General features: G+C 46.0%; 2 protein-coding genes and 1 pseudogene across 2 annotated transcripts in view; 1 reads left to right on the top strand and 2 right to left on the bottom strand.

Annotated features, from left to right (window-relative positions):
* The window catches only part of LOC140460915 (uncharacterized), a 158,719-nt gene that overhangs the window by 95,872 nt on the left and 37,409 nt on the right, over positions 1–25,438 (bottom strand). The window lies entirely within an intron of this gene.
* The window catches only part of LOC140460047 (uncharacterized), a 49,394-nt gene that overhangs the window by 18,944 nt on the left and 5,012 nt on the right, over positions 1–25,438 (top strand). Inside the window, exon 6 of the mRNA XM_072554453.1 lies at positions 20,737–20,897. Coding sequence (XP_072410554.1) covers positions 20,737–20,897 — 161 coding nt within the window. The remainder of the gene's footprint in view (positions 1–20,736; positions 20,898–25,438) is intronic.
* On the bottom strand, positions 1,745–18,746 carry LOC140460906 (uncharacterized; annotated as a pseudogene).

Below are 25,438 nucleotides of genomic sequence, written 5' to 3'. Positions count from 1 at the left end.
TTCCGGAATATTCTGTACCACCTGTTGAATATTTTGTCAGAAATGCCATTCTGTTTTTTTAAAATGATGCTTTCTCTTTTCACAGGTGACTGAGAGAGCCAATTTCTCTTTCTCAAGTTGAGGACTCTTAGCTCTAGCAATGGGAAGTTAGCTCTGTCCAACTGCTCCCTTCTTTTATACCCTTGATGAACTATCATTTTCTTTAACAATCAGATTGGTCCTCCATTGTCAAAACCATCAGATTTAAATTTAATAGGTTTTTGGTAGGCAAAGGTTTAAATTGATTGACTAAATTGAAAACTTGTCTTGGCTTGCTAATTGTACGGCCTTTTGGTACAAATGTTTCTGTTCAGGTACTTTCTGTTGTTATGATGCGGCTCCTTTAAGAAGATTATGTTGTAAAAGACAGGTTCCAGATCGTCTGGGTTAGGGACTTTGCTAACAGTTAACAGATACTGGCTAAGGCAACAATCAGGGAAAAGGATTTGAGATTTTCGTTCAAACACTTGTACAATGAAAGTGCAGTTCTCCCATATTTTCCCCTGGTTTAGTTTGGGTTTTAGCAAACAGTCTGAGTAAAGCTGCTGGGGGAAGAAAGGTTCCCTGATTCAACAGATGTTTCTGGCAGACTCTCTCTCTCTCTCTCTAATATCTCTCCTGTAAGAACCTGTGTTTGAACTGACCATTTTTTTTGCCAAATGGGTGTGTTTATGGGAAGGTTGCAAGAAATTGGGTTTTCGTACAGCTGCTATTCTGAATTTTCTTTGCTTGTGTTTCATGCAGCCGTGTGAAAATAAATTGTTTTCCTGGAAGTCAAGTGGTTTGTCCAGTTGCATTGTCCCTGGGATACCTCTACCTCAAACAACTAATGAAGTTAGGGTCTGGATTACCTCCTTAAAACATTTTGAGGGGGTCTGGCCTGTTCCATAACACTATACGCCTACAAATTATGTCTCCAGGAAGGTTCAGAAAAGATTCACAAGGATGTTGCCAGGGTTGGAGGGTTTGAACTTGTGGCAGAGGCTGAATGAATTGCAGGTAATCTCACTGGAGTGTCAGAGGCTGAGGGGTGACCCTATTGAGGTTTACAAAATTATGCAAGGGGTACGGATAGATTATATAATCAAAATCTTTTCCCCGGTGGAGGACTCCAGAACCAGAGGTTTATGGTGAGAGGGGAAAAAATTGAAAGGGAGTCTTGTTTTAAAGCCTCCACCACTTCCTCTGGCAGTTCATTCCATACATGCACCACCCTCTGGGTGAAAACGTTGCCCCTTAGAGGTCCTTTTTAAACTTTGCTCCCTCTCAGTCTAAACCTCTGCCCTCTAGGTCTAGACTCCCCTACCTTAGGGAAAGTTATTGTCTATTTACGCTATGGACTTTATAAACCTCTATAAGGTCACCCCTCAGTCTCTGACACTCCAGGTAGAATAGCCTCAGTCCATTACAGCCCCTCCCAACAGCTCAAACCCTCCAATCCTGGCAGCACCCTTGTAAATCTTTTCAGAGCCCTTTCAAATTTCACAACTTGTTACAAACACGTCAACTTTGCTTGTCCGATGTGGGAGAATTTTCTGCTTGAAGCATTCTGTCTGAAAGAGCCATCCCCTACGCTGTGACAGAGCCATGGTGACTCTCAAAATCCTGACAAACTCTGTTATCAGTCAAAGATTCATTTGGCGAAGCCTCTCAATCACATCTGTAAATGTGTGGGAAAGTGTCTTTAAGTAATGAGTCAGGAATAAAAGGTTGCATTCATCTTTTATTGTGCAGTTTTACTCCTACACCTCAAATCAGAGATTACGAGCCCAGTCAGGGGCAGTCTACGGGAATAAGATGCCACTGGCTATTTCCCAACTAAAACTGACTTTGCCTGGAAAATCTAGCCATTTTAGATGCACGGGGGGCCATTCATTTTAAGATCAAGTGAACTTAAGAGGCACTGCCTTGGCTTAGAAATGAGAGATCATTGACACACACACACAGCTGAAGTCATCACTGTGCCATTATTAGCAAATTGGAATTAAGGCTGGATAACCTGGAAGGTTTTTCTGCTGGAGCAGAGGAGGTTGAGAGGTGATATTTATAAAACCATGAGTGGCATAGATGGGGTTGATGATAGTTGTCTCTTCCCTAGCATGGAGTATTTCAACAGCTGGGGGGTGTGTGGAATGAACCTCGAGAGGAAATGGTGGACGTGGGCATAATTACAACATTTAAAAAGCATTTGGACAAATATGCAAATAGGAAAGGTTTAGAAGAATATGGGCCAAGTGCAGGGAAATAGGGTTGGGGTTGACGAACATTTTGGTCAGCTAAGACCAATTAGGGCCCAAGGGCCTGTCTCCGTGGGTGTCTCACTAAATCACACCAAATAAAAACCCAATCTCATTCATCAACTGATTAGATTACTTACAGTGTGGAAACAGGTCCTTCGACTCAACAAGTCCACACTGACCCGCCAAAGCACAACCCACCCAGACCCAATCCCCTACATTTACCCCTTCAAAATCATTGCAATATTAAGTTGGCTGCCATGAGGAATATTGCACGTGCTGTACTTGTATCTATGGCATTCACTTGTGGAAATCAGGTACATTTTAAAATTAAAAACAGAAAAGTTATCTACACCTCCCCCTTCCCGATCTCAATCCTTCCTGGATTCACTCCAGTTGCTACAAGTGAATAGATTAGATTACTTACAGTGTGGGTACAGGCCCTTTGGCCCAAAAGTCCACACCAACCCTCAAGAGCAGCCCACCGAGACCCATTCCCCTACACTATGGGGCAATTTAGCATGGCCAATTCACCTAACCTGCACATTTTTGGGCTGTGGGAGGAAACCGGAGCACCCGAAGAAAACCCGCATAGACACGGGGAGAATGTGCAAACTCCACACAGACAGTCGCCTGAGGCAGGAAATGAACCCCGGTCTCTGACACTGAGGCAGCAGTGCTAACCACTGTGCCGCCCCATATCTGGTGTATTGTGTTGTTTGGAGGTGCTGGTGTTGAATCGGGATGGGACAAGGTCAGAAGTCACACAACACCAGGTTAGAGTCCAACAGCTTTCGGAGTGCTGTTCCTTCGTCAGATGAAGTGATGAAGGAGCAATGCTCCTCAAGCTTGGGATTTCAAATACACCTGTTGGACTGTAACCTGGTGTCATGTGACTTCTGATTTCAATTCTGGGTTCATGTTGAACTTGTCCAACTCTGCTTTTAAACAGTATTGCTTGGAGAGATTCATTTGAAACCTTTCAGGAGGTTATTGCAACAAGATTGAACTATTCGAAGTTACTTGGACTGGATTTTAAAACTTACATCAGGATCACTAGTCATAGAGATGTACAGCACAGAAACAGACCCTTTGGTCAAATTCATCCATGCTGGCCAGATATCCTAAATTAGTCTAGTCCTATTTGCCAGCATGTGGCCCATATCTCTCTAAAACCTTCCTATTCATGTCGACATCCAGATGCCTTTTAAACGCTGTAATTGCACCAGCCTCCACCACTTCCTCTGGCAACTCATTCCATACACACACCACCCTCCATGTGAAAACAATACCCATTAGGTTCCTTTTAAATCTTGACCCCTTCACCCTAAACCTATGCCTTCAAAATTCTGGTCTCCCCCATCAGAGGGAGAAGACCTTGTCTATTTACCCTAACCATGCTCCTCACAATTTTATAAGCCTCAGACAGTCCAGGGAAAACTGCCCCAGTCAAACCTCCAAACCCCAGCAATGTCCCTCTGTGAAGGTAGCACAGTGGATAGCACTGCTGCCTCAGCTCCAGGGACCCGGGTTTGATTCCAGCCTTGGACGACGATGTGTGGAGTTTGTACATACTCCCCATGTTTGTGTGGGTTTCCTTTGGGTGCTCCACTTTGGCCATGATAAATTGCCCGTAGTATATTAGTCAGGGATAAATATAGGGTCTGGATGGGTTCTGTTCGGAGGGCTGGCATAAACTTGACGGGCTGAAGAGCCTATTTCCACACTTTAAGGATTCTAACATCCTTGTAAATCTTCTTCAGTCCTGAAGAAGTGTTAGATTAGATTAGATTAGATTAGATTAGATTACTTACAGTGTGGAAACAGGCCCTTCGGCCCAACAAGTCCACACCGCCCCGCCGAAGCGCAACCCACCCACACCCCTACATCTACCCCTTACCTAACACTACAGGCAATTTAGCATGGCCAATTCACCTGACCTGCACATCTTTGGACTGTGGGAGGAAACCGAAGCACCCGGAGGAAACCCACGCAGACACGGGGAGAACGTGCAAACTCCACAGTCAGTTGCCTGAGGCGGGAATTGAACCCAGGTCTCTGGCGCTGTGAGGCAGCAGTGCTAACCACTGTGCCACCGTGCCGCCCCCAACTGTGCAGTCTCTCCCCCATGTGGACCCGCCGGTGGGCCAGCAGGTAAATCCCTTCCCGCACTCAGGACAGGAGAACGTCCTCTCCCTGCTGTGACCACGCCGATGAGTCTCCAGGGCAGACGGGACACGGAAGCCCTTCCCGCAGTCGCCACACTTCCAAGGTTTCTCCACGGGGCGGGATTCCTCGAGTTTCTCCATGGCTGAACCTTCAGCTGCACACAAACACGTGTACAGCCCCCTCCCTGCTGTGAATTAGTCTTTCCAGGCTGTATAACTGTTTCTGCACCAGTGGGGTCTCTCATCCAGTCCCACTGATGCTGAAAACATACTGAAACAGGAACCAAAAAGCTTTGCTCCTTCTCACAGAATCATAGTTGAAAATCGTTGCGGTCCCGCTGGACTGAGTGTCGGACATTGATGTGAAAGTGGGGACTGCAGATTCAGAGTCGAAAAGTGCAGCGCTGGAAAAGCACAGCAGGTCAGGCAGCATCCGAGGTGCAGGAGAGTCAATGTTTCGATCATAAGCCCTTCACCTGTTGATTTTGAAACTTCAGATCTTCAAACACTCTAAAGAGATTACAAAAGTCATCACTGTCAGTAGAAATTCAGAACAAGCAATTCTACTTTCTGTGGGACACTGATTTCTTTTGTTAATCCACAAGATTGAAAGCACCATCCCACACACTCACTCTCTCCGTTCTCACTCGGCTCGAACTAATTCTCCTGAAGGTACTGATTCAGGATCTTACAGGGATAGAAAAGTAAAAAACGTCAAGACTGACATCTCTTTGAATTTTGGATAACTCCACCTGAAAGTTAAGACCATAAGAGAATAGGAGTGGAATTAAGGCCATTCGACCAATCGAGTCCACTCGCCATTCCACCATGGCTGATGGGCATTTCCCCGTATCCCTTAATTCCTTGTGGAGATTAAGAATTTATCGATCTCTTCCTTGAAGACATTTAATATCCCAGCCTGCACTGCGCTCCCTGGCAGTGAATTCCACAGGCCCACCACTCTCTGGCTGAAGAAATGTCTCCTCATTTCCATTCTAAATTGAGCCCCTCTAATTCTAAGGCTGTGCCCACGGGTCATAGCATCCCCGCCCAATGGAAACAACTTTCCAGCATCCACCCTTTCCAAGCCATGCATTATCTTGTAAGTTTCTATTAGATCTCCCCTCAACCTTCTAAACTTTAATAAATACAATCCTAGGATCCTCAGCCGTTCATTGTATGTTAGGCCTACCATCCGTGTGAATCTCCACTGGACACGCTCCAGTGCCAGTGTGTCCTTCCTGAGGTGTGGGGTCCAAATCTGGACACAGTATTCTAAATGGGGCCCAACCAGAGCTTTATAAAGTCTCAGAGGCATGCCACTGCTTTCACATTCCAACCCTCGAGATAAACGACAACATTACATTTGCTTTCTTAGCCATGGACTCAACCTGCAAGACGACCTTTAGAGAATCATGTATTAGCTCTCAGGGATCTCTTTGCATTTTGGCTTTATGAATTTTCTCACCGTTTAGAGAAGAGTCTATGCCAGTGTTCTTTTTTCCAAACTGCAGGACCTCACATTTGCTCACATTGAGTTTCATCAGCCATTCCTTGGACCACTCTCCTAAACTGTCTAAATCTTTCTGTAGCCTCCCCACCTCTTCAGAACTACCTGTCTGTCTTATCATCAGCAAACTTCACCAGAATGGCCCGAGTCCCTTCGTCCAGAATATCTTTCATGACACTGGGATACTGCCGAGAGTCAGCAGGTCTGATTTTGGGAAGCAAAAGACAAGTGTAAATCCAGGATGAAGCTGCAGTGCAGCTTCTTGCGAAGCAACCAGTCACAAAATTGTTAATGTGCCTGGGAGTATATCTGGTGATGTGAATGAAACCTCAAGACATTGTCACCGACAAGCAGAGACATACAGACATGGGAAACGCTAATGGCAAGCCAGAGTCATAAAAATATACAGCACAGAAAAAGACCCTTTGGTCCAATTCGTCCATACTGACCAGATATTCTAACCTAATCTAGTCCCATTTGCAGCACTCGACCCATATCCCTCTTAACCCTTCATATTCATATACCCAGCCCTTTCAATGTCATAATTGTACCAGCCTCCACTACTTCCTCTGGGAACTCATTCCTTGCACACACCACCCTATGCATGAAAATGTTGCCCCTTAGGTTCCTTGTTAATCATCTCCCCCCCGACCCTAAACTATTACCCCCCTATTCTGGTCTACCTTATCCTAGGGAAAATACCTTGTCTATTTACCCTATTCAAGCCACTTACGTCTAGAAGGTCATCCCTCAGCCTCGGCACACTAGGGAAAGCAGCCACAGCCGATGCAGTTCAAACCCTGAAAACATCCTTGTAAATCTTTTCTGAACCCTTTCAGGTTTCACAACATCCTTCCGATTGAAGGGAACCCAGAACTGCACACAATATTCCAAAAGGGGCCTAACCAATGTCCTGTACAACATTACCTCCCAACTCCAACACTCAGAGGATTGGGAAAACTTTCAAAACCCACAAAAGACAACTGGGAAAAATGGAGGAACAAACCAATATGTTGAGGGTCAGAATGGAAGCATCAATGCCGCGGTTCAGGGGGTGGAGATAGGGGAAGGAAGCAGAATCCTGGAGCCAAGGGGGAGGAAGAAGAGGATGCAAAATCATTGCAGCCAGCTTAATACTGCAATGAGGAATATTGCAAGTGCTGTACTTATACCTGTGGCATTCATTTGTGGAAATCAAGTGCATTTTAAAATTAAAAACAGAAAAGTTATCCACACCTCCCCCTTCCCAATCTCAATCCTTCTTGGATTCATTCCAGTTGCTACAAGTGAACAGATTAGATTACTTACAGTGTGGAAACAGGCCTTTTGGCCCAACAAGTCCACACCGACCCTCAGAAGAGCAGCCCACCGAGACCCATTCTCCTACATTTACCCCACTCACCTAACACTACAGGGCAATTTGGCATGGCCAATTCACCTAACCTGCACATTTTTGGACTGTGGGAGGAAACCGGAGCACCTGAAGGAAACCCATGCAGACAGGGAGAATGTGCAAACTCCACACAGATAGTTGCCTGACGTGGGAATTGAACGCAGGTCTCTGGCACTGTGAGGCAGCAGTGCTAACCAGTGTGCCACCGTACTGCCCGGCATGGACCAGTTTGGGCCGATGAGCCTGTCTCCGTGCTGTAGCACTGACTCGTGTCTCTTTGTCGCTCCAACAGTTTTGAGTTTTCAGATGTGCATCTCACTTTATCACACTGAATAAAATCCAATCTCATTCGTTCACTCTGATGTGGAAGTGCTGGTGTTGGATTGGGCTGGACAAGGGCAGAAGTCAAATGGCACCAGGTTAGAATCCAACAGGTTTCTTTGAACTCACGAGATGTCAGTGAAGTGACAAAGGAGCAGCATTGAAGAAGGAGCACTGTTCCTAAAGCTTGTGATTTCAAATAAACCTGTTGGTCTGTAAGCTGGTGTTGTGTGACTTCTGATGTCTTCAGCTGTGGGTTTGCGTCGAACTTAAAGGGATATTTTGTCCAACTTGGCATTTTTAAACAGTATCACTTGGAGGGATTCATTTGAAACCTTTCAAGAGGTGAGTTCAACAAGACTGAACTATTCAAAGTTACTTGGACTCCATTTTAAAACTGACATCAGGACCGGTAGACATAGAGATATACAGCATGGAAACAGACCCTTTGGTCTGATTCATCGATGCTGACAAGACATCCTAAATTAATTTGGTCCCATTTGTCAGTATTTGGTCTTCCTGTTCATGTCCGAAACCAGATGCCTTCTAAGTGGTATAATTGTACCAGCCTCCACTTTCTCTTGAAACTCATTCTTTACACGCACTACCCTCTGCGTGAAAACATTGCCCCTTACGTCTCTTTTAAATCTCTCACCCAGCCAAATAGCCTCTCCCTGCAGCTCAAACTCTCCAACCCCCCGGCAACATCCTGGTAAATTGTTTCTGATACAGAAGTCAATGTTTCGGGAAGAACCCTTCTTCAGTCCTGAAGGAGGGTTAATACCTGAAACACTAACTTCACCTCCTGCTGCTACCTGGCTTGCTGCGTTCTCCCAGCCTCCTGCTTGCCTACTTTGGATTCCAGCAATGTTTTGTTTCTAACAGACTCAATGAGTTGAATGGCCTAATGTCTGCTCCAGTAGTCTTAGATTTCTGCGGATTGTTTCAGTGGGGACGTGCAGTCCCAGACTCTGAGTAGTGTTGCCCACTGGAAGCAAAGTTTATGGAATCACAGAATCCCTACAGACTGTAAACAGTCCCTTTGGCCCAACAAGGCAACACCGACCCTCCGTCGAATTACCCACCCAGACCCATTCTCTTAACCCTATCATTCTACATTTACTTGGAGAAAGTGAGGACTGCAGATGCTGGAGATCAGAGTCGAGAGTGCAGTGCTGGAAAAGCACAGTAGATCAGGCAGCTTCCGAGGAGCAGGAGAATTAATGTTTCAGGCATTCCTGATGAAGGACTTACGCCCAAAACGTCGATTCTCCTGCGCCTCAGATGCTGCCTGACCTGCTGTGCTTTTCCAGCACCACACTCTCGACCAGTCTACATTTACCCCAACTAATGCACCACACCTACACATCCCCGAACACAATGGACAATTTAGCTAGGCTAACTCACCCTAACTTGTACATCTTTGTATTGTGGGAGCAAATTGGAACACCCAGAGGAAACCCACGCAGACACAGCAGGAGAACATGCAAACTCCACACAGAACCACCAAGAGTCGAATCAAACCCGGGTCCATGGCTCTATGAGACAGCTGTGCTAACCACTGAGCCACCAGGTCGCCCTGAGCTACTGTGGGGTTGCACTTGGGGGTGCGAGGCGGTGTGCAGTCCAGAAAATTTTTTTAAAAACCCACCAACTTTCCCACTGCACCCACTGTCAGAGTGGGGCACAAGGTTTAGTCCACAGCAGCATCACTGGCAGTATCCGATTGTTGGGAGCACTGGTGCCCCCGCTGGTGTCTTCGCAAGTTGCTGGAAAAGGTGAACCTCTTGCTGCACTCAAGGGCAGCTGAATGGCCTCTCCCCTGTGTGGACCTGCCAGTGGGTCAGCAGGTTTGAGGAATCGCTGAAGCCCTTCCTGCACTCAGGGCAGTAGAACGGCTTCACTCCCGTGTGGACCCACTGGTGGGTCAGTAGGTGGGAGGAGCGGTTCAAGCGTTTCTCGCACTCTGGGCAGGAGAACAGCTTCTCCCCGGTGTGGACCCACTGGTGCCTCAGTAGGTGGGAGGAATTGCTGAAAGCCTTCCCGCACTCGGGACAGCTGAAGGGCCTCTCCCCCGTGTGGACCCGCTGGTGGGCCATGAGGTTGGAGGAGACCGCAAAGCCCTTCCCGCACACTGAGCAGGAGAATGGCTTCTCCCCGGTGTGGACTCGCCGGTGGGTTAGCAGTTGGGAGGGCTGGGTAAAGTCCTTCCCACACACAGGGCAGGCAAATGGCCTGTTCCCCAGTGTGGACCCGCTGGTGTGTCAGCAGGGAGAAGGAACTGCTGAAGCCCTTCCCACATTCAGGGCAGGGGAACGGCTTCTTGCCTGTGTGGACCCACTGGTGCCTCAGCAGGGCAGAGGAATCGCTAAAGGCCTTCCCGCACTCGGGGCAACTGAATGGCCTCTCCCCCGTGTGGACCCGCTGGTGCTTCAGTAAGTCAGAGGATTTGCCGAAGGCCTTCCCACAATCAGAGCAGGGGAAGGGCCTCTCCCCGGTGTGGACACGCTGGTGCGCCAGCAAGTGGGAGGAGTGGGTGAAGCTGTTCCCGCACTCAGGGCAGGTGAATGATCTCTCCCCACTGTGGACCCGGCGGTGGTCCAGTAGGTGGGAAGAGCGGATAAAGCCTTTCCTACACTGGGCAGGAGAATGGCCTCTCCCTGGTGTGACTGCGCTGATGAATTTCCAGGGCAGATGGGACACTGAAGCCTTTCCTGCAGTCACCACACTTCCACGGTTTCTCCATGGGGCGAGATTCCTCTGGTTTCTCCATGGCCAAAGCCTCAGCTGCACACAAACGCATGCACAACCCCTCCCTGCCGTGAATTCCTCTTTCCAGGCTGTATAATTGTTACAGGCTGCACACTCAATACGCTGCCACAGTAGCATCTCTCATCCAGCTCCACATGATGCTGAAAATGTACTGAAACAGAAACCAAAGAGTTTTGCTCCTTCTCACAGAATCATAGTCGAAAATTGTTACAGTCCCAATGGATTGATTGACTGTCTGTCATTGACGTGAAAATGAGGACTGCAGACTCTGGAGAGTCAGTCAAAATGTGTGGTGCTGGAAATACACAGCAGGTCAGGCAGCATCCAAGGAGCAGGAGAGTTGCTGTTTCGGGCATAAGCCCTTCAACTATTGAATTTGAAACTTCAGTCTTTAGATCTTCAAATGCACTGGGGAAAAAAAAGGTTATGGACGTCATCACTGTCAGTCAGGGTAAAAATTCAGAACAAGCAATTCTACTTTATGCGGAACATTCTTTTCTTTTGCAATTCCATGAAATTGAAAGCACCATTACCCTACTCCGACTGCTCTACATTTACACCGGATTAATGCATCTAACCTACACATCCTGGACACTATGGACAATTTAACATGGCTAATTCACCCAAACCTGCACATCTTTGGATAGTGAGAAGAAACAGGTGAACTGGAAGAAATCCGCCACAAACACCAGTTGGAGAATGTGCCATATCCACACAGACAACGGCCCCGAGGCTGGAATTGTACCTGGGGCCCTGGTGCCGTGAGGCAGCAGCACTAACCACTGAGACACCGTACCTTCCTTTTCCAGTCCCGCCACCAAGTCACTCAGCTTGAGCTCAAGCAAAGCACTACCTTTAATTTTCACTTCACGCTCACTGAGCTTTCGGCCCGTCCCCAGTTCCTCTACAGGAAATGCAAAGAGCTGGGGGATGCCACATAGAATCCCTACAGTGCGGAAAGAGGCCATTTGGCCCGACAAGTACATACCAACACTCCGAACAGTAACCCACCCACACCCATTTCCATACTCCTATCACTCTCCATTTACCTCTGACCAATATACCTAACCCACACATCTCTGAATACTATGGGGCAATTTAGCATAGCCAATTCACCCTAACCTGCACATCTTTGGACTGTGGGAGGAAACCGGAGAACCTGGATGAAACCCATGCAGCCACGGGGTGGACAATATGCAAACTCCACACAGTCACCTGAAGCTGGAATCAAATCCTTATCCCTAGTGCGGTGAGGCAGCAGTGCTAACCAGTGAGCCACGTGCTGCCCCATGTGTGCTGAAAGAGATGCAATGTGGAACTTTATTGACTGTACCGCACAGTGGATTGTTGAGTAAGGTCGAGTCTCGAAGGATCTGGGAAGAGGGAGCCAACATTTAGGAGCGCATTGCTACAGATGCTGGAATCCGTCCTGAAAACGACAAATGCTGGAGATCACAGCTGGTCAGGCAGCGTCCACATAGAGAGAGCAAGCGAACATTTCAGATCCACATGACTCTTGGAGATTTATAAAATTTTACTGGATACAAAGAAGAGTCATTTCCCTGGAATGAGGGATTTCAAGACTATTTTTAAGGTGAGAACAGAAAGATTTAAAAACAAAATAAGGGGCAACATTTTCACACAGAGAGTGCTTCATGTGTGGAATGAATTTCCTGAGGAAGTGGTAGATGCGCTTACAGTCACAACATTTAAATGACATTTGGAATAGTACATGAATAAGAAATGTTCAGAGGGATATTGGGCCAAGCACATGTAGGTGGGACTAGTTTAGTTTGGGATTATGGTCGACATGGACTGGTTGGACCGAAGGGTCTGTTTCCGTGCTGTGTGACTCTGACTGGATACAATGGATGTGGGGAAGATGTTTCCACCAGTAGGAGAAACGAGGACCAGAGGACACAGGCTCAGGGTGAAGCAATGTCCTTCAGAACTGAGAGGAGGAGGAATTTCTTCAGCCAGAGGATGGTGAATCTGTGGATCTCATCGCTGCAAAGGGCTGTGGAGGCCAAGTCATTGAGGGCATTTAAGACAGGGAAAGATAGGTCTTTGATTAGTAAGGGGATCAAGGGTTACGAGGAGAAGGCAACATAATGGGTTTGAGAAACATATCGGCCATGATCAACTGGTGGAGCAGACTCAGTGGGCCAAATGGCCTCGTTCTGCTCCTGTATATTGTAGTCTTAAAACTGGGCAGATTACTGAAGTGGTTTTCATGAACAATTTCAGAGTCCTGAAGTAAAGTCCTAGAGGTGTACAGCATGGAAACAGACCCTTTAGTCCAACTCGTCCATGCCGACCAGTTAGCCTAACCTAATCTCGTCCCATTTGGCAGGACTTGGCCAATATCCCTCTCAACCCTTCCTATTCATATACCCATCCAGATGCCTTTTAAATGCAGTAATTGTACCATCCTCCATCACCTACATCCCATACATGCACCACCCTCTGCATGAAACACTTGCCCCTGAGGTCCCTTTTAAAATCTTTCCCCTCTCACTCTAAACCTATGCCCTCTAGTTCTGGACTCCACAACCCAGGGAAAAGACCTTGTCTGTTTATAAAATCATGAGGATTGTGGATAGAATAAATGTCTGGAAGGACACAGTCAAGTTCGTGAGACATGATTTCCCACGCACAAAGCCATGCTGACTATCCCGAGTCAGTCCTTGCCTTTCCAAATACATGTAAATCCTGTCCCTCAGGATTAACTCCAACAAGTTGCCCACCGGCAATGTCAGGCTCACTGGTTGATAGTTCCCTGGCTTTTCCTTGCAATCTTTCTTAAATACTGGTACCACGTTTGACAACCTCCAGTCTTTCATCACCTCACTTGTGACTATCGATGGTACAAATACCTCAGCAAGGGACCCAACAATCACTTCTCTAGCTTCCCACAGAGTTCTAGGGTACAACTGATCAGGTTCTGGGGATTTATCCACTTGCATGCATTTCAATACATCCAGCACCACCTCCTTTGTAGTATGGACATTTTTACATTTGTCAAGACATCAATCATTTATTTCCCCACATTCTATTTCTTTCATGTCCTTCTCTACAGTAAACACTGATGCAAAATACTTGTTTATTATCTCCCCAAACTCCTGCGGCTCCACACATAGGCTCTCCTGCTGATCTTTGAGGGGCCCTGTTCTCTCCCTAATTACCCTTTTCTCCTTAATGTATTTATAAAAACCCTTTGGATTCTCCTTAACTCTACTTGTTGAAGCTATCTCATGTTCCCTTTTTGCCCTCCTGAGTTTACTCTTAAGTATACTCCAACTGCCTTTGTACTGTCAGGATTCACTCGATCTCTCCTGTCTATACTTGTCATATGCTTCCTTCTTTTTCTGAACCAAAAGCTCAATTCCTCGAGTCATTCAGCATTCACTACACCTACCAGCCTCCCCTTTCACCCTAGGTTCTAGATTAGAGTGGTGCTGGAAAAACACAGCAGTTCAGGCAGCATCCGAGGAGCAGGAAAATAGAGTAAAAGCCCTTCATCTAATCTAGAATCTGGTTTCCAGCATCTGCAGTCCTTGTTTTTACCTAGTTTTTCCCCTTTCACCCTAACAGGAATATACTGTCTCTGGACTCTCAGTTTCTCCCATTTTCCAGCCATCCTTTACCTGTGAACGTCTTCCCCAGTTAGCTTTTGAAAGATTTTGCCTTTGAAAGATTTTGCCTTATACCATCAAAGTTAGCCATCCTCCAATTTAGATCTTGTATATACTTTATCATCACTCTTTTATAGCTCATAGAATTATGGTCACTGGCCCCAAAGTGCTCCTCCACTGACAGGCTCCTCCCCTGCCTTGTTTCCCAAGAGTAGGTCAAATTTTGCACCTTCACTAGTCAGAACATTCACTGACTGAATCAGAAAATTTTGTACACATTTAAATTCCTCTTCATCTAAATCCTTAACACTATGGCAGTCCCAGTCTATGTTTGGAAAGTTAAAATCCCTGACCATAACCACCCTATTATTATTACAGATAACTGAAATCTCCTTACAAATTTGTTTCTCAATTTCCCTCTGACTATTAGGGGGTCTATAATAAAATCCCAATAAGGTGATCATCCCTTTCTTATTTCTCAGTTCCACCCAAAGAAGCTTCCTGCATGTATTCCCAGGAATATCCTCCCCAAGCACAGTAATATATCCCTTATCAAAAAAGCCACTCTCCCTCCTCTCCTGCCCCCCCCCTTTCTATCCTTCCAATAGTATATGTGTTCTGGAACATTAGTCCTGGTCATCCTTGAGCCATGTTTCTGTAACTGCCATGATATCTCAGTCCCAAGTTCCTAACCACCATCTGCCTTCCCTGTTCGGCCTCTTGCAATTGAAATAAATGCAGTTTAATTTACCAGTCCTACCTCGTTCTCTGCTTTGTTCCTTCCTGCTCTGATTGTTTGACTCAGTCCCTTTCCCAGCTGGACCAGTCACAGATTCTCTCTTTCCTCACTATTTCCCCTGCCCCCCCCCCCCCCCTATCCACCCCCACCTTACTAGTTTAAATCCTCCCAAGCAGCTCTCGCAAATCTCCCAGCAATATATTAGTCCCCTTCCAATCTGGGTGCGATCCATCCTTCTGGTACATGTCTTTTCTACCCCAGAAGAGATTCCAATATTCACATTTTTTGGATCCTTTCTCCCATGCACCAGTTCCTCAGCCACACATTCATCTGCCCTGCCCACCTATTCCCACCCTCACTAGCAACATTCCCCATTAACTGGTTAAGTCCTGGATTGCTTTTCTAAAATGCAACACCTCATGTGCGTCTAAATTAAACTCCATCTGCCAATCCTTGGTCCATCAGCCCATCCTATCGATTATAATTTATAGCAAACTCTCTTTCCTCCCTTATTCCCTAAAAGCTGAAAATCTCCATCCCAAACACACTCCTTTCATTCTCATTTTACTGAACCTAATCCCTGCTCTGCCTCATCCTGAAAAGTCTGGTTCATGCTGATTAACAGGCCTACACTCGGGGGGATTTAATTGAAACATAAGAATGCCGAATGACTTGGACAGAGTGCATGTTGGGGGAGGTGTTTCCATTGTAGGAGAGATGAGGACTCGTGGGCACAGCCTTCGAGTAAACAGAAGATCTTTTCAAACAGAGATAAGGAGAAACTTCTTCAGCCAGACAGTGGCGAATCTATGAAATTCACTGCCACAGAAAGCTGCGGTAGCTAAGTCACAAAGTATATTTAAGTCTGAAACAGATAGGTTCTTGAGTATCAAGGGGAGAAAGCTGGAGAATGGGGTTGAGAAACTTATCAGCCATGATTGAATGGTGGACCAGACCCAGTGGACTGATTGGCCTAATTTCTGCTCCTGTGTCCTATAGGCTCTTGCTGTCCTGGACACAGTGAGAGAAAATTGAGAGGAGGAGTAGGCCATTCGGTCTTTCAAACCTGCACCAGCATTCAACAGATCATGACTGGATATTAATCTACCTACATTTAGGTGGATAAACTAGGATTTTTTGTCACTGGAGCATAGGATGTTGAGAGGTGACCTTACAAAATCACAAAGGATAGAGATGTCCTTTCCCGCAGATGAGAGTTTCAAGATTAGGGAGAACATTTTTAAGGTGAGAGGAGAAAGATTTTAAAAAGACATCAGAAGCACCCTTTTTTAAGGGAGTGGTTTGTGTATCGAATGAATGTCCAGAGAAAGTCCAGAGGTCAGATCAGTTTTCCTTCGTGTGAATCCAAGGAAAGCGATGGGACCAGACCGTGCACTTAAGGAATGTGCAGATCAACTGGCAGAGGTCTTCTTGGACATCTTCAACCTCTCCCTGCAGCAGGCCACTGTCCCTGCTTGTTTCAAGAGGGCCAACATCATCCCTGTGCCTCAGAAGACTCATGTAGCACGTCTCAATGACTACCGCCCAGTTGCCCTAACTTCGGTGATCATGAATTGCTTTGAAAGGCTAGTCATGGCATTAATCAACTCCAGCCTTCCCACTACTCTTGCGCCAGATCAGATGCCATATCATTTGCCCTTCCCTCCTCCCTAGAACATCTTGACACCAAGAACAGATACGTAAGAATCCTACATATTGACCACAGTTCAGACTTCAACACTATTATCCCTCGAGACTGATTACCAAATGTAGTGATCTCGGACTAAGCCCCACTCTCTGCAACTGGATCCTCAGTTTCCTGACCCACAGGCCACAATCAGTGAAGACTGGGGACAATATTTGATCCTCACTAACACTCAACACTGGAGCCCTCCAGGGGTGCATACTCAGCCCCCTACTGTACTCACTGTATACCCATGACTGCGTCAAATACCAGACTAATGCCATTTACATATTCACTGGCACCACCATTGTCGGTCAAATCTCAGGTGACAACGAAACAGACTGCAGACGGGAGGTGGAAGACCTGGAAAAATGATGCACTGAAAACAAACTAGATCTCAATGCTAGCAAAACCAAGAAACTCGTTATTGACTTTTGGCGGGATGTTACCTATGCCCCCATACACACTAACAGCACAGAGGTGGAATGAGAGGAGAGTGTCAAGCTCCTGGGAGTGGTCACCCACAACAAGCTGTCTTGGGTGTATCACTACCTGGTATGGCAACTGTACCATTCAGGATTGGAGACGGTTACAGAGAGTGGTGAACTCAGCCCAGACAATCACAAAGGCCAACCTCCCATCTATAGAATCCATCTACCAGGCCCGCTGTCAAAGGAAGGCCGCCAACATTCTTAAAGATCCATCCACTCTGGCAATGTTTGTCCACAACCTCTACCATCAGGGAGAAGGTACAGAAGCCTGAACACCAGCCAGTTTTGTAACAGTTCCTACCCTACTATTGTTAGGGCACTGAATGGACTCTCAAACTCTCAGCATTTGCCTGAACATGTGTTTTTGTTTTTGCTGCTGTTTATCTATTATTTACTATCTATGCTACTTAACTATGTGATCTGCCTTTTTGATCACAAGACAACGCTTTTCACTATATCTCAGTACATGTTACAATAAATAAATTCAATTCAGGTCAGGTGGATTGGCTATGCTAAATTGCCCGTAGTGTTAGGTGAAGGGGTAAATGTAGGGGAATAGGTCTGGGTGGGTTGCGCTTCGGCGGGTCGGTGTGGACTTGTTGGGCCGAAGGGCCTGGTTCCACACTGAGTAATCTAATCTCATCTGTTTGTACATCAACACATCATTCCTAATGAAGGGCTCGTGCCTGAAATGTCGAATCTCCTGCTTCTCAGCTGCTGCCTGAACCTGCTGTGCTTTTTCAGCCCTACACGTTTCGACTCTGATCTCCAGCATATGCAGTCCTCACTTTCTTCACATCCCAATATATCACTATTTAAGGAATGCGTCTCCTTTCTGCTTTTTTTTAAAAAACAGCAAACACATTGTGCTACTACATTTGCCATGTGTTTGCTAATTGAGACACAATCTTGGACCAATTTTTCCAGAGTCTCTCCCGTCGCCGGGATTCACTCCCTTTCCTTTCAATTGCTGCAAAACCAAAAATTGAACCCCAGAATGAAAAAAATGGAAAAAGGGGTTGAGAAAAGAAAGTGCCGTACTCACAGATGTTGGACAGAGGAAGGAAGTTGCAGTCTAGGATGAAACTCAGTCTTCATTCAGAGAGGAACAACAGCAGGAGCAGCTTCAGAAGCTCATGGTCAAACTTCCGTATTCAGACAATAGCGGGGCTCTGATTGACAAAAGAACCAGGCTCCTTCCGCTCATCCCGAGCTCCCCATTGGTCCAGCAAAAGAAGGTCGCCGTCCGTAATTGCAGACAGCGTGGATCATACCCTATTCTTGTTGACACCCGCTGAACATGCGCAATACTTACTGACACCCAGGAGTATGCGCAATGTGGTCTTTGGAGATGCCCGTGTTGCTGACAAGATTTTGTACTTGAATGTCAATAGGAGTTTTAAAAAAAAGCTGAAGCCACATTTTTTTTAAACCTGTAGCTCGACATTTTATTGCGTTTGCATTTTGTGTGACTAAACTTTTGTATGTCTTTTCCCCAGGGTTGGGGAGTCCCAAGTTTAGATTTAGGTTGAGAGGGGAAAGATTTAAAAGGGACCTCAGGATCAGAAAAAAACAGCGTGAAAGTTAATTCGCCTCAACAAATGTCCCTTCTTATGCCTGAACAAAATAGATTGTTCACAGCCTATTAATGAGTAGCAATGATGTTGGGAAACTTGGAAGGGTTCAAAAACGATTTATAAATATGATTTGGAGAAGCCGGTGTTGGACTGGGGTGCACAAAGTTAAAAATCACACAACACCAGGTTATAGTCCAACAGGTTTAATTGGAAACACTAGCTTTCGGAGCGACGCTCCTTCATCAGGTGATCACCCGATGAAGGAGCGTCGCTCCGAAAGCTAGTGTGATTTTTAGATTTATAAATATGTTGCAAGGGTTGGAGGGGTTCAGCTGCATGGAGAAGCTGAATAGGCTGGGGCTGTTTTCCATGTGGCATTGGATGCGGAGGGTTTATAAAACCTTATAGAGATTTATAAAATCATGAGGAGCATTGATTTGTTAAATACACAAGGTCTTTTCGCTGGGGTGGGAGAGTCCAGAACTAGAGGGCATTCATTTTGGGTGAGAGGGGAAAGATATAAAAAGGACCTAAGGGGCAAATTTTTCACGCAAAGGGTGGTGCATGTATTGAATTAGCTGCCAGAAGAAGTGGTGGAGGCTGGTACAATTACAAAATTTAAAAGGCATTTGGATGGGTATATGGGCCAAGATTAATTTAGGATACCTGGTCAGCATGGACCGACGGGTTTGTTTCCATACTGTACAACTCTGTGGTTCTATTTCTGCATAGTCAGGATCAATTTCACAAAACTAGGAATAGACCATCCACAACTTACAGCCTGTCCTCGACTGTGCAAGTTTCAGAAAGATGTCTGCAGCTTTTCTATAAAGTTGAACATGCTTTCATGATGTTTCTGAATATAACATTTTAGCTATTCTCAATTTTAAAGACTAGACTCTGCAAAGGTGCTCAGATGCTCTCTATCCCTCAAAATGTATTTTCATTTTTTTCCTTAATTTGACACATTCATTTGAATACAGTTTGCACCCAAGAAATGGATTGCTTCTTTCCTCATGTACACAATTAAAAGGGTAATTTCTCATGGAACTGAGCAGCATTTAAGGGATTAGCACATTGATATAAAAAGTACATATATGTTGCTTCATTTTTGTGTATATCTAATATTATTTGCTGTTGTAAAAGTTTCATGGCTAATATGTTTCACCTTCTAATAACATTTTATACTTCTTGTCATCTTTTTCATTAATAGGATAGAAGGAAGTCATTCAGCAACTTAAATGGCTTTCTTTTCTCAAGCGGCCTTGATATTTCATTTTCACGTCCTTGATTCAGCTCCATTTGCAGCATCTTTGAGAGCATCTTGTTCCAGGTCATTGTGTATGGAGGAAAGCTTCACTGAGGTGATTCTTAAGGCTAGCCGGCTGGCTGCATGACAGTTTTCAGGTTTTGGTGCCCTGGATAACATGTGATCAGCAGGCATCTGGCAGTTTGCAGGAATTTGGTGCCTATGCTATGGTCATTTAACAGCACTTATTTTGTTAATTTTTCTGCAGGATATCAAGAGGAAAACATGCAGAAAGAAATCTGAAACCAAGTGTGGGCGGCACGGTGGCACAGTGGTTAGCACTGCTGCCTCACAGCGCCAGAGACCTGGGTTCAATTCCCGCCTCAGGCAACTGACTGTGTGGAGTTTGCACATTCTCCCCGTGTCTGCGTGGGTTTCCTCCGGGTGCTCCAGTTTCCTCCCACAGTCCAAAGATGTGCAGGTCAGGTGAATTGGCCATGCTAAATTGCCCAGTGTTAGGTAAGGGGTAGGGGTAGGGGTAGGGGTAGGGGTAGGGGTAGGGGTAGGGGTATGGGTGGGTTGCGCTTCGGCGGGGCGGTGTGGACTTGTTGGGCCGAAGGGCCTGTTTCCACACTGTAAGTAATCTAATCTAATCTAATTAACTTAAGACCATAAGACATAGGAGTGTCTGACAGAGCCACTTGACTTATTGGAACTTGAACATCAGCAGCCATTTAAATCAAGAAGAAATGTTTGTTTCTGTGTGGTTCAGAGATTTTGGACGGAAGAACATTGCGGAATAGATACCCAAGTGAGGGAGATTCAGGGCACTGACTGAAAAGCACTTTACCGAATTACTCAGCTTGGGGGATCAAAATCACACCACCAGAAAATGTGAACCTGTTCTGTTTGCAATTGCAGCTGGCCGGCAAACCCAGAGCAACGCCAGGAGAACCCAAGCTCAAAAATGAAAAAAAAAGGAAACGTGGGGACACTAGGAAAAGATTCCCTTCGCTTTCGGCACTTGAAACCCACAGACGCTTTCGCAACGGAGACAGACTGTTCATCTGCTCTGTGGGCAGGTAGAGATTCATCGATTCTTCCACCCGCACCAGGGGGTTCATACCAGACAGAGGCTGTTCACTTGCCTAGAGTGCAGGAAAGGCTTCAGTCAGATGTGCAACCTGTGAACACTGCAGTGGGTCCACTCGGGGGTGGGGGCGAGAAAAGAGGGCATTCCCAGCCTGCGTATGGGAAATGGTTTGCTCAGTTAGCTGCTCTGCTGGTCCACCTGCAGGTCCAAACTAAGGGCAGGCCATTCATCTGCTTTCAGTGTGGGAAATGATTCATTGATTCCTCCTACCTGTGCAAGCACTGGTGAGTTCATGTGCCGTCACGGATGGATTGAAGTAGCGACAGTCTCGTGCTATTATTGGCTGGACGATTGACCCAGTTCTGGGCACTCCCAGGTTCGAATCCCCACCGTGGCAGCTGGTGGAATTTTAATCCAGTCAGAGGGCTAAAGCTTAGAATCTAACCATGAAATCCATTTTCAGGGGGAAGACCATCTGATTCACTAATGTCTTTTATAGGGAAGGTAAATGTCATCCTGTACCTGTATTTGGGCTTCAGATTGATATGACAGGTCAGCGCAACACCGAGGGCCGAAGAGCCTGTACTGCGCTGTAATAGACAATAGGTGCAGGAGTAAGCCATTCTGCCCTTCGAGCCAGCACCACCATTCATTATGATCATGGCTGTTCCTGCCTTATCCCCATAACCCTTGATTCCACTATCCTTAACAGCGCTATCCAACTCTTTCTTGCAAGTATCCACAGCCTTCTGGGGCAGAGCATTCCATACACCCACCACTCTCTGGGTGAAGACGTTCCTCCTCAACCCTGTTCTAAGTGGCCTACCCCTTATTTTTAAATAGTGTCCTCTGGTTCAGGACTCACCCATCAGCAGAAACATCCATCCACTCACCGAGCCTGTCCAGGTCACCCTGTATTCTCCTAACATCCTCCTCACATTTCACCCTGCCACCAGCTTTGTGTCATCAGCAAATTTGCTAATATTACTTTTAATACCTTCATCCAAACCATTAACGTACATTGTAAAAAGCTGCGGTCCCAGCACTGATCCCTGCTGCACACCACTTGTCACCACCTGCCATTCGGAAAGGGAGCTGTTTATCACTTCTCTTTGTTTCCTGTCAGCCAACCAATTTTCAGTCTATGTCAGTATTTTGCCCTTAGTACCATGCGCCCTAATGTTGCTCACTAACCTCCTATGTGGGACTTTATCAAAGGCTTTCTGAAAGTCCAGGTACACTACATCCACTGGATCTCCCTTGTCCATCTTCAGAGTTACATCCTCAAAAAATTCCAGAAGATTAGTCAAGCATGATTTCCCCTTCATAAATCCATGCTGACTCTGACCTATCCTGTTACTACTATCCAGATGTGTCGTAATTCCGTCCTTTATAATGGACTCCAACATTTTTCCCACCACTGAGGTCTATAATTCTCTATTTTCTCTTTCCCTCATTTCTTAAAAAGTGGAACAAAATTAGCCACCCTCCAATCCGCAGGAACTTATCCTGAATCTATAGAACATTAATAAATGATCACCAATGCATCCACGATTTCCCGAGCCACCTCCTTCAGTACCCTGGGATGCAGACCATCAGGTCCTGGGGACTTATCAGCCTTCAGACCTAACAGTCTCTCCAACACCATTTCCTGTCTAATATAAATTCCCTTCAGTTCAGGTCCTTCAGCCACTATTACATCTGGGAGATTGCTCGTGAATTCCCCAGTGAAGACAGATCTAAAGTACCAACTCAACTCTTCTGCCATTTCTTTGTTCCCCGTAATAAATTCACCCGTTTCTGTCTTCAAGGGCCCAATTTTAGTCTTAACCATTTTTTTTTCACATACCTAAAAAAGCCTTTACTATCCTCCTTTATATTTTTGGCCAGTTTACCTTTGTACCTTATTTTTTCTTTGCGCAATTCCTTTTTCGTTATCCTCTGTTGTTCTTTAAATGCTTCCCAATCCGCCGATTTCCCACTCATCTTTGCTATGTGATACTTTTTCCCTTTTGTCTTTATATGGTCCTTAACTTCCCTCGTCAGCCACAGCCACCCCTGCCTCCCCTTAGGATCTTTCTTCCTTTTTGGAATGAACTGATCCTGCATTATACCCAGAAATACCTGCCATTGTTGCCATCCCTGCTAGGGTATCGCACCATTGAACTTTGGCCAGCTCCTCCCTCGTAGCTCCATAGTTCCCCTTATTCAACTGAAATATTGTCAATTCCAATTCGACCCTCTCCCTTTCAAACTGCAGATTAAAGCTTATTGTATTGTGGTCACTACCTCCTAATGGCTCCTTTACTTTGAGGTCCCTGATCAAATCCAGTTCGTTGCACAACACCAGATCCGGAATTGCTTTCTCCCTGTTAAGCTCCAGCACAAGCTGTTCTAAGAATCCATCTCGGAGGCACTCCACGAACTCCTTTTCTTCGGGTCCTGTACCATCCTGATTCTCCCAGTCTACCTGCATGTTGAAATCCCCCACAACTATTTGAGACAGGCCAATTTCAGCTCCTTATTCAACTTACACACTACATCCAGGCTACTGTTTGGCAGCCTGTAGATAACTCCCATTAGGGTCTTTCTACCCTTGGAATTTCTCAGCTCTATCAATATTGACTCTACATCCCCTGATTCTAGGTCCCCCCACACAAGGGACTGAATATCATTCCTTACCAACAGGGCCACCCCACCCCCTCTGCCAGTCAGTCTGTCCTTACGATAGCACGTATAGCCTTGAATATTCATTTCCCAGGATAACCCCACAACACCGTAACTGCCAATTTCCAAATGAGCTTCAAGCTCATCCACCTTATGTCTAATGCTTCGTGCATTCACATGCAATATTTATAAATTTGTTACTCCCCTCACCCTTCCTATCAATCCCTATTTCACTTGACCTTATGGCATGATCCTTTTTTTTGAGTTTTCTGCTCCACTGATTCCTTTGTCTTTCTTGACTTCTCTTGTTCTAACTTCCCCTTAACTTCCTCCTTAAACTTCCAGTTTGTCCTCTCCTCCCTATTTAGTTTAAACACAGTTGTGTTGCAGTGACAAACCTACCTGAAGGTAGGCAGACACACACCTACTTAAAGAACCTTCCCAACAGCCTCTGCGCTCCGACGTCACTTCCGCCCAGCTCCAGCCGCTCTCTGCTGCTCCAGACCCGCAGCAGTGAGTTTGACTCTTGACAGTCCCCTCTCCTTCCGGGCAATAAATGCTGGTCTAACCAGTGACGCCCTAATCCCACAGAGTCATGGGGGTTGTACGGCACTGAAACAGATCCTTCGGTCCAACCCGTCCGTACTAAACCCAATCAAGTCCCACGAGCTAGAATCTGGCCGCGTAAAAACTCCAAAGGGCTTACTACGCATGCTCCTCGGTGTCAGCAAGCACTGCGCATGTTCGTTAGTGTTGGCAAAGTAGTGCGCGTGCGTATCTCTCGCCGCGGAAGCGCCGCGCGACCTTCTTTTGATGGACCAATAGAGAATCCCGGAGGACCGGAAGGAGTCTGATCCTCCTGCCAATTAGAGCCCAGCTATTGTCTAAATGCGGAAGCTGGAGCATGAGGTTCTGAACTTGTTACTGTTGCACCTCTCTCTCTCTCCCCGAATGAAGATTGAGCTTTACTCCAGACTGCAACTTCCTTCCTCTATCCAACATCTGTGAGTACAGCACTCTCTTTTCTCACCTCTTTTTCATTCTGGGCTTTAGTTGCTTATTTGCAGCAACTGCATGGAACTGCAATCCAGGGAGGGGACAGACTCTGGAAAATTTGGTACAGGTCAGTGTCTCAATCGGCAAACACGTGCCAAATGCAGCACCACAATGAGGTGGTTTGTGTGAGTGAATGCCCTTTGCTGTGGAAAAAAAAAGCAGGAAGGCACACTATTTAAATAGTGTTATATTGGCATGTGGAGAAAGTGGGAACTGGAAATACTGGAGATCAGAGCAGAAAAATGTGCCTCTGCATTGCACAATTGGTCAGGCAGCATCCGAGGAGCAGGAGAAACGACATTGCAGGCATAAGCAAGCCCTTCTTCATTCCAGGATATAAATGCTATAGGAAGGATAGAAAGTGAAGGAAGAGAGGAGGGGGAATTGCATTTTTGATAAGGTAAAGTTTTCCTGCTGTACTCTGGAAAGCTATTCCTGAGTACATTCAGGAAGGTGATTTGGGTGGAACTGAGAGATAAGAAAGTGATGATCACCTTATTGAGATTGTATTATAGACCATGTAATAGTCAGCAGAAACTGACGAACAAATTTGTAAAGAGATTTCAGTTATCTGCAAGAATAACAGGGTGGCTATGGTAGGGGATTTTAACTCTTTAAACATAGACCGGGAGTGCCATTGTGTAAAGGGTTTAGGTGGAGAGGGTATTGTTACAAAGGGACTTAAGGGGCAACTTTTTCATGCAGAAGGTGGTGCATGCATGGAAAGAGATGGCAGAGGAAGTGGTGGATGCTGGTCCAATTATGACATTTAAAAGACATGTGGATGGATCTGTGAATAGGAAGCGT

The sequence above is a fragment of the Chiloscyllium punctatum genome, chromosome 36 (assembly GCF_047496795.1).
Source record: "Chiloscyllium punctatum isolate Juve2018m chromosome 36, sChiPun1.3, whole genome shotgun sequence".
NCBI lineage: Eukaryota > Metazoa > Chordata > Chondrichthyes > Orectolobiformes > Hemiscylliidae > Chiloscyllium > Chiloscyllium punctatum.
Note: the sequence above shows the minus strand (reverse complement) of the source record. Positions and strands in the feature narration are given on the sequence as shown.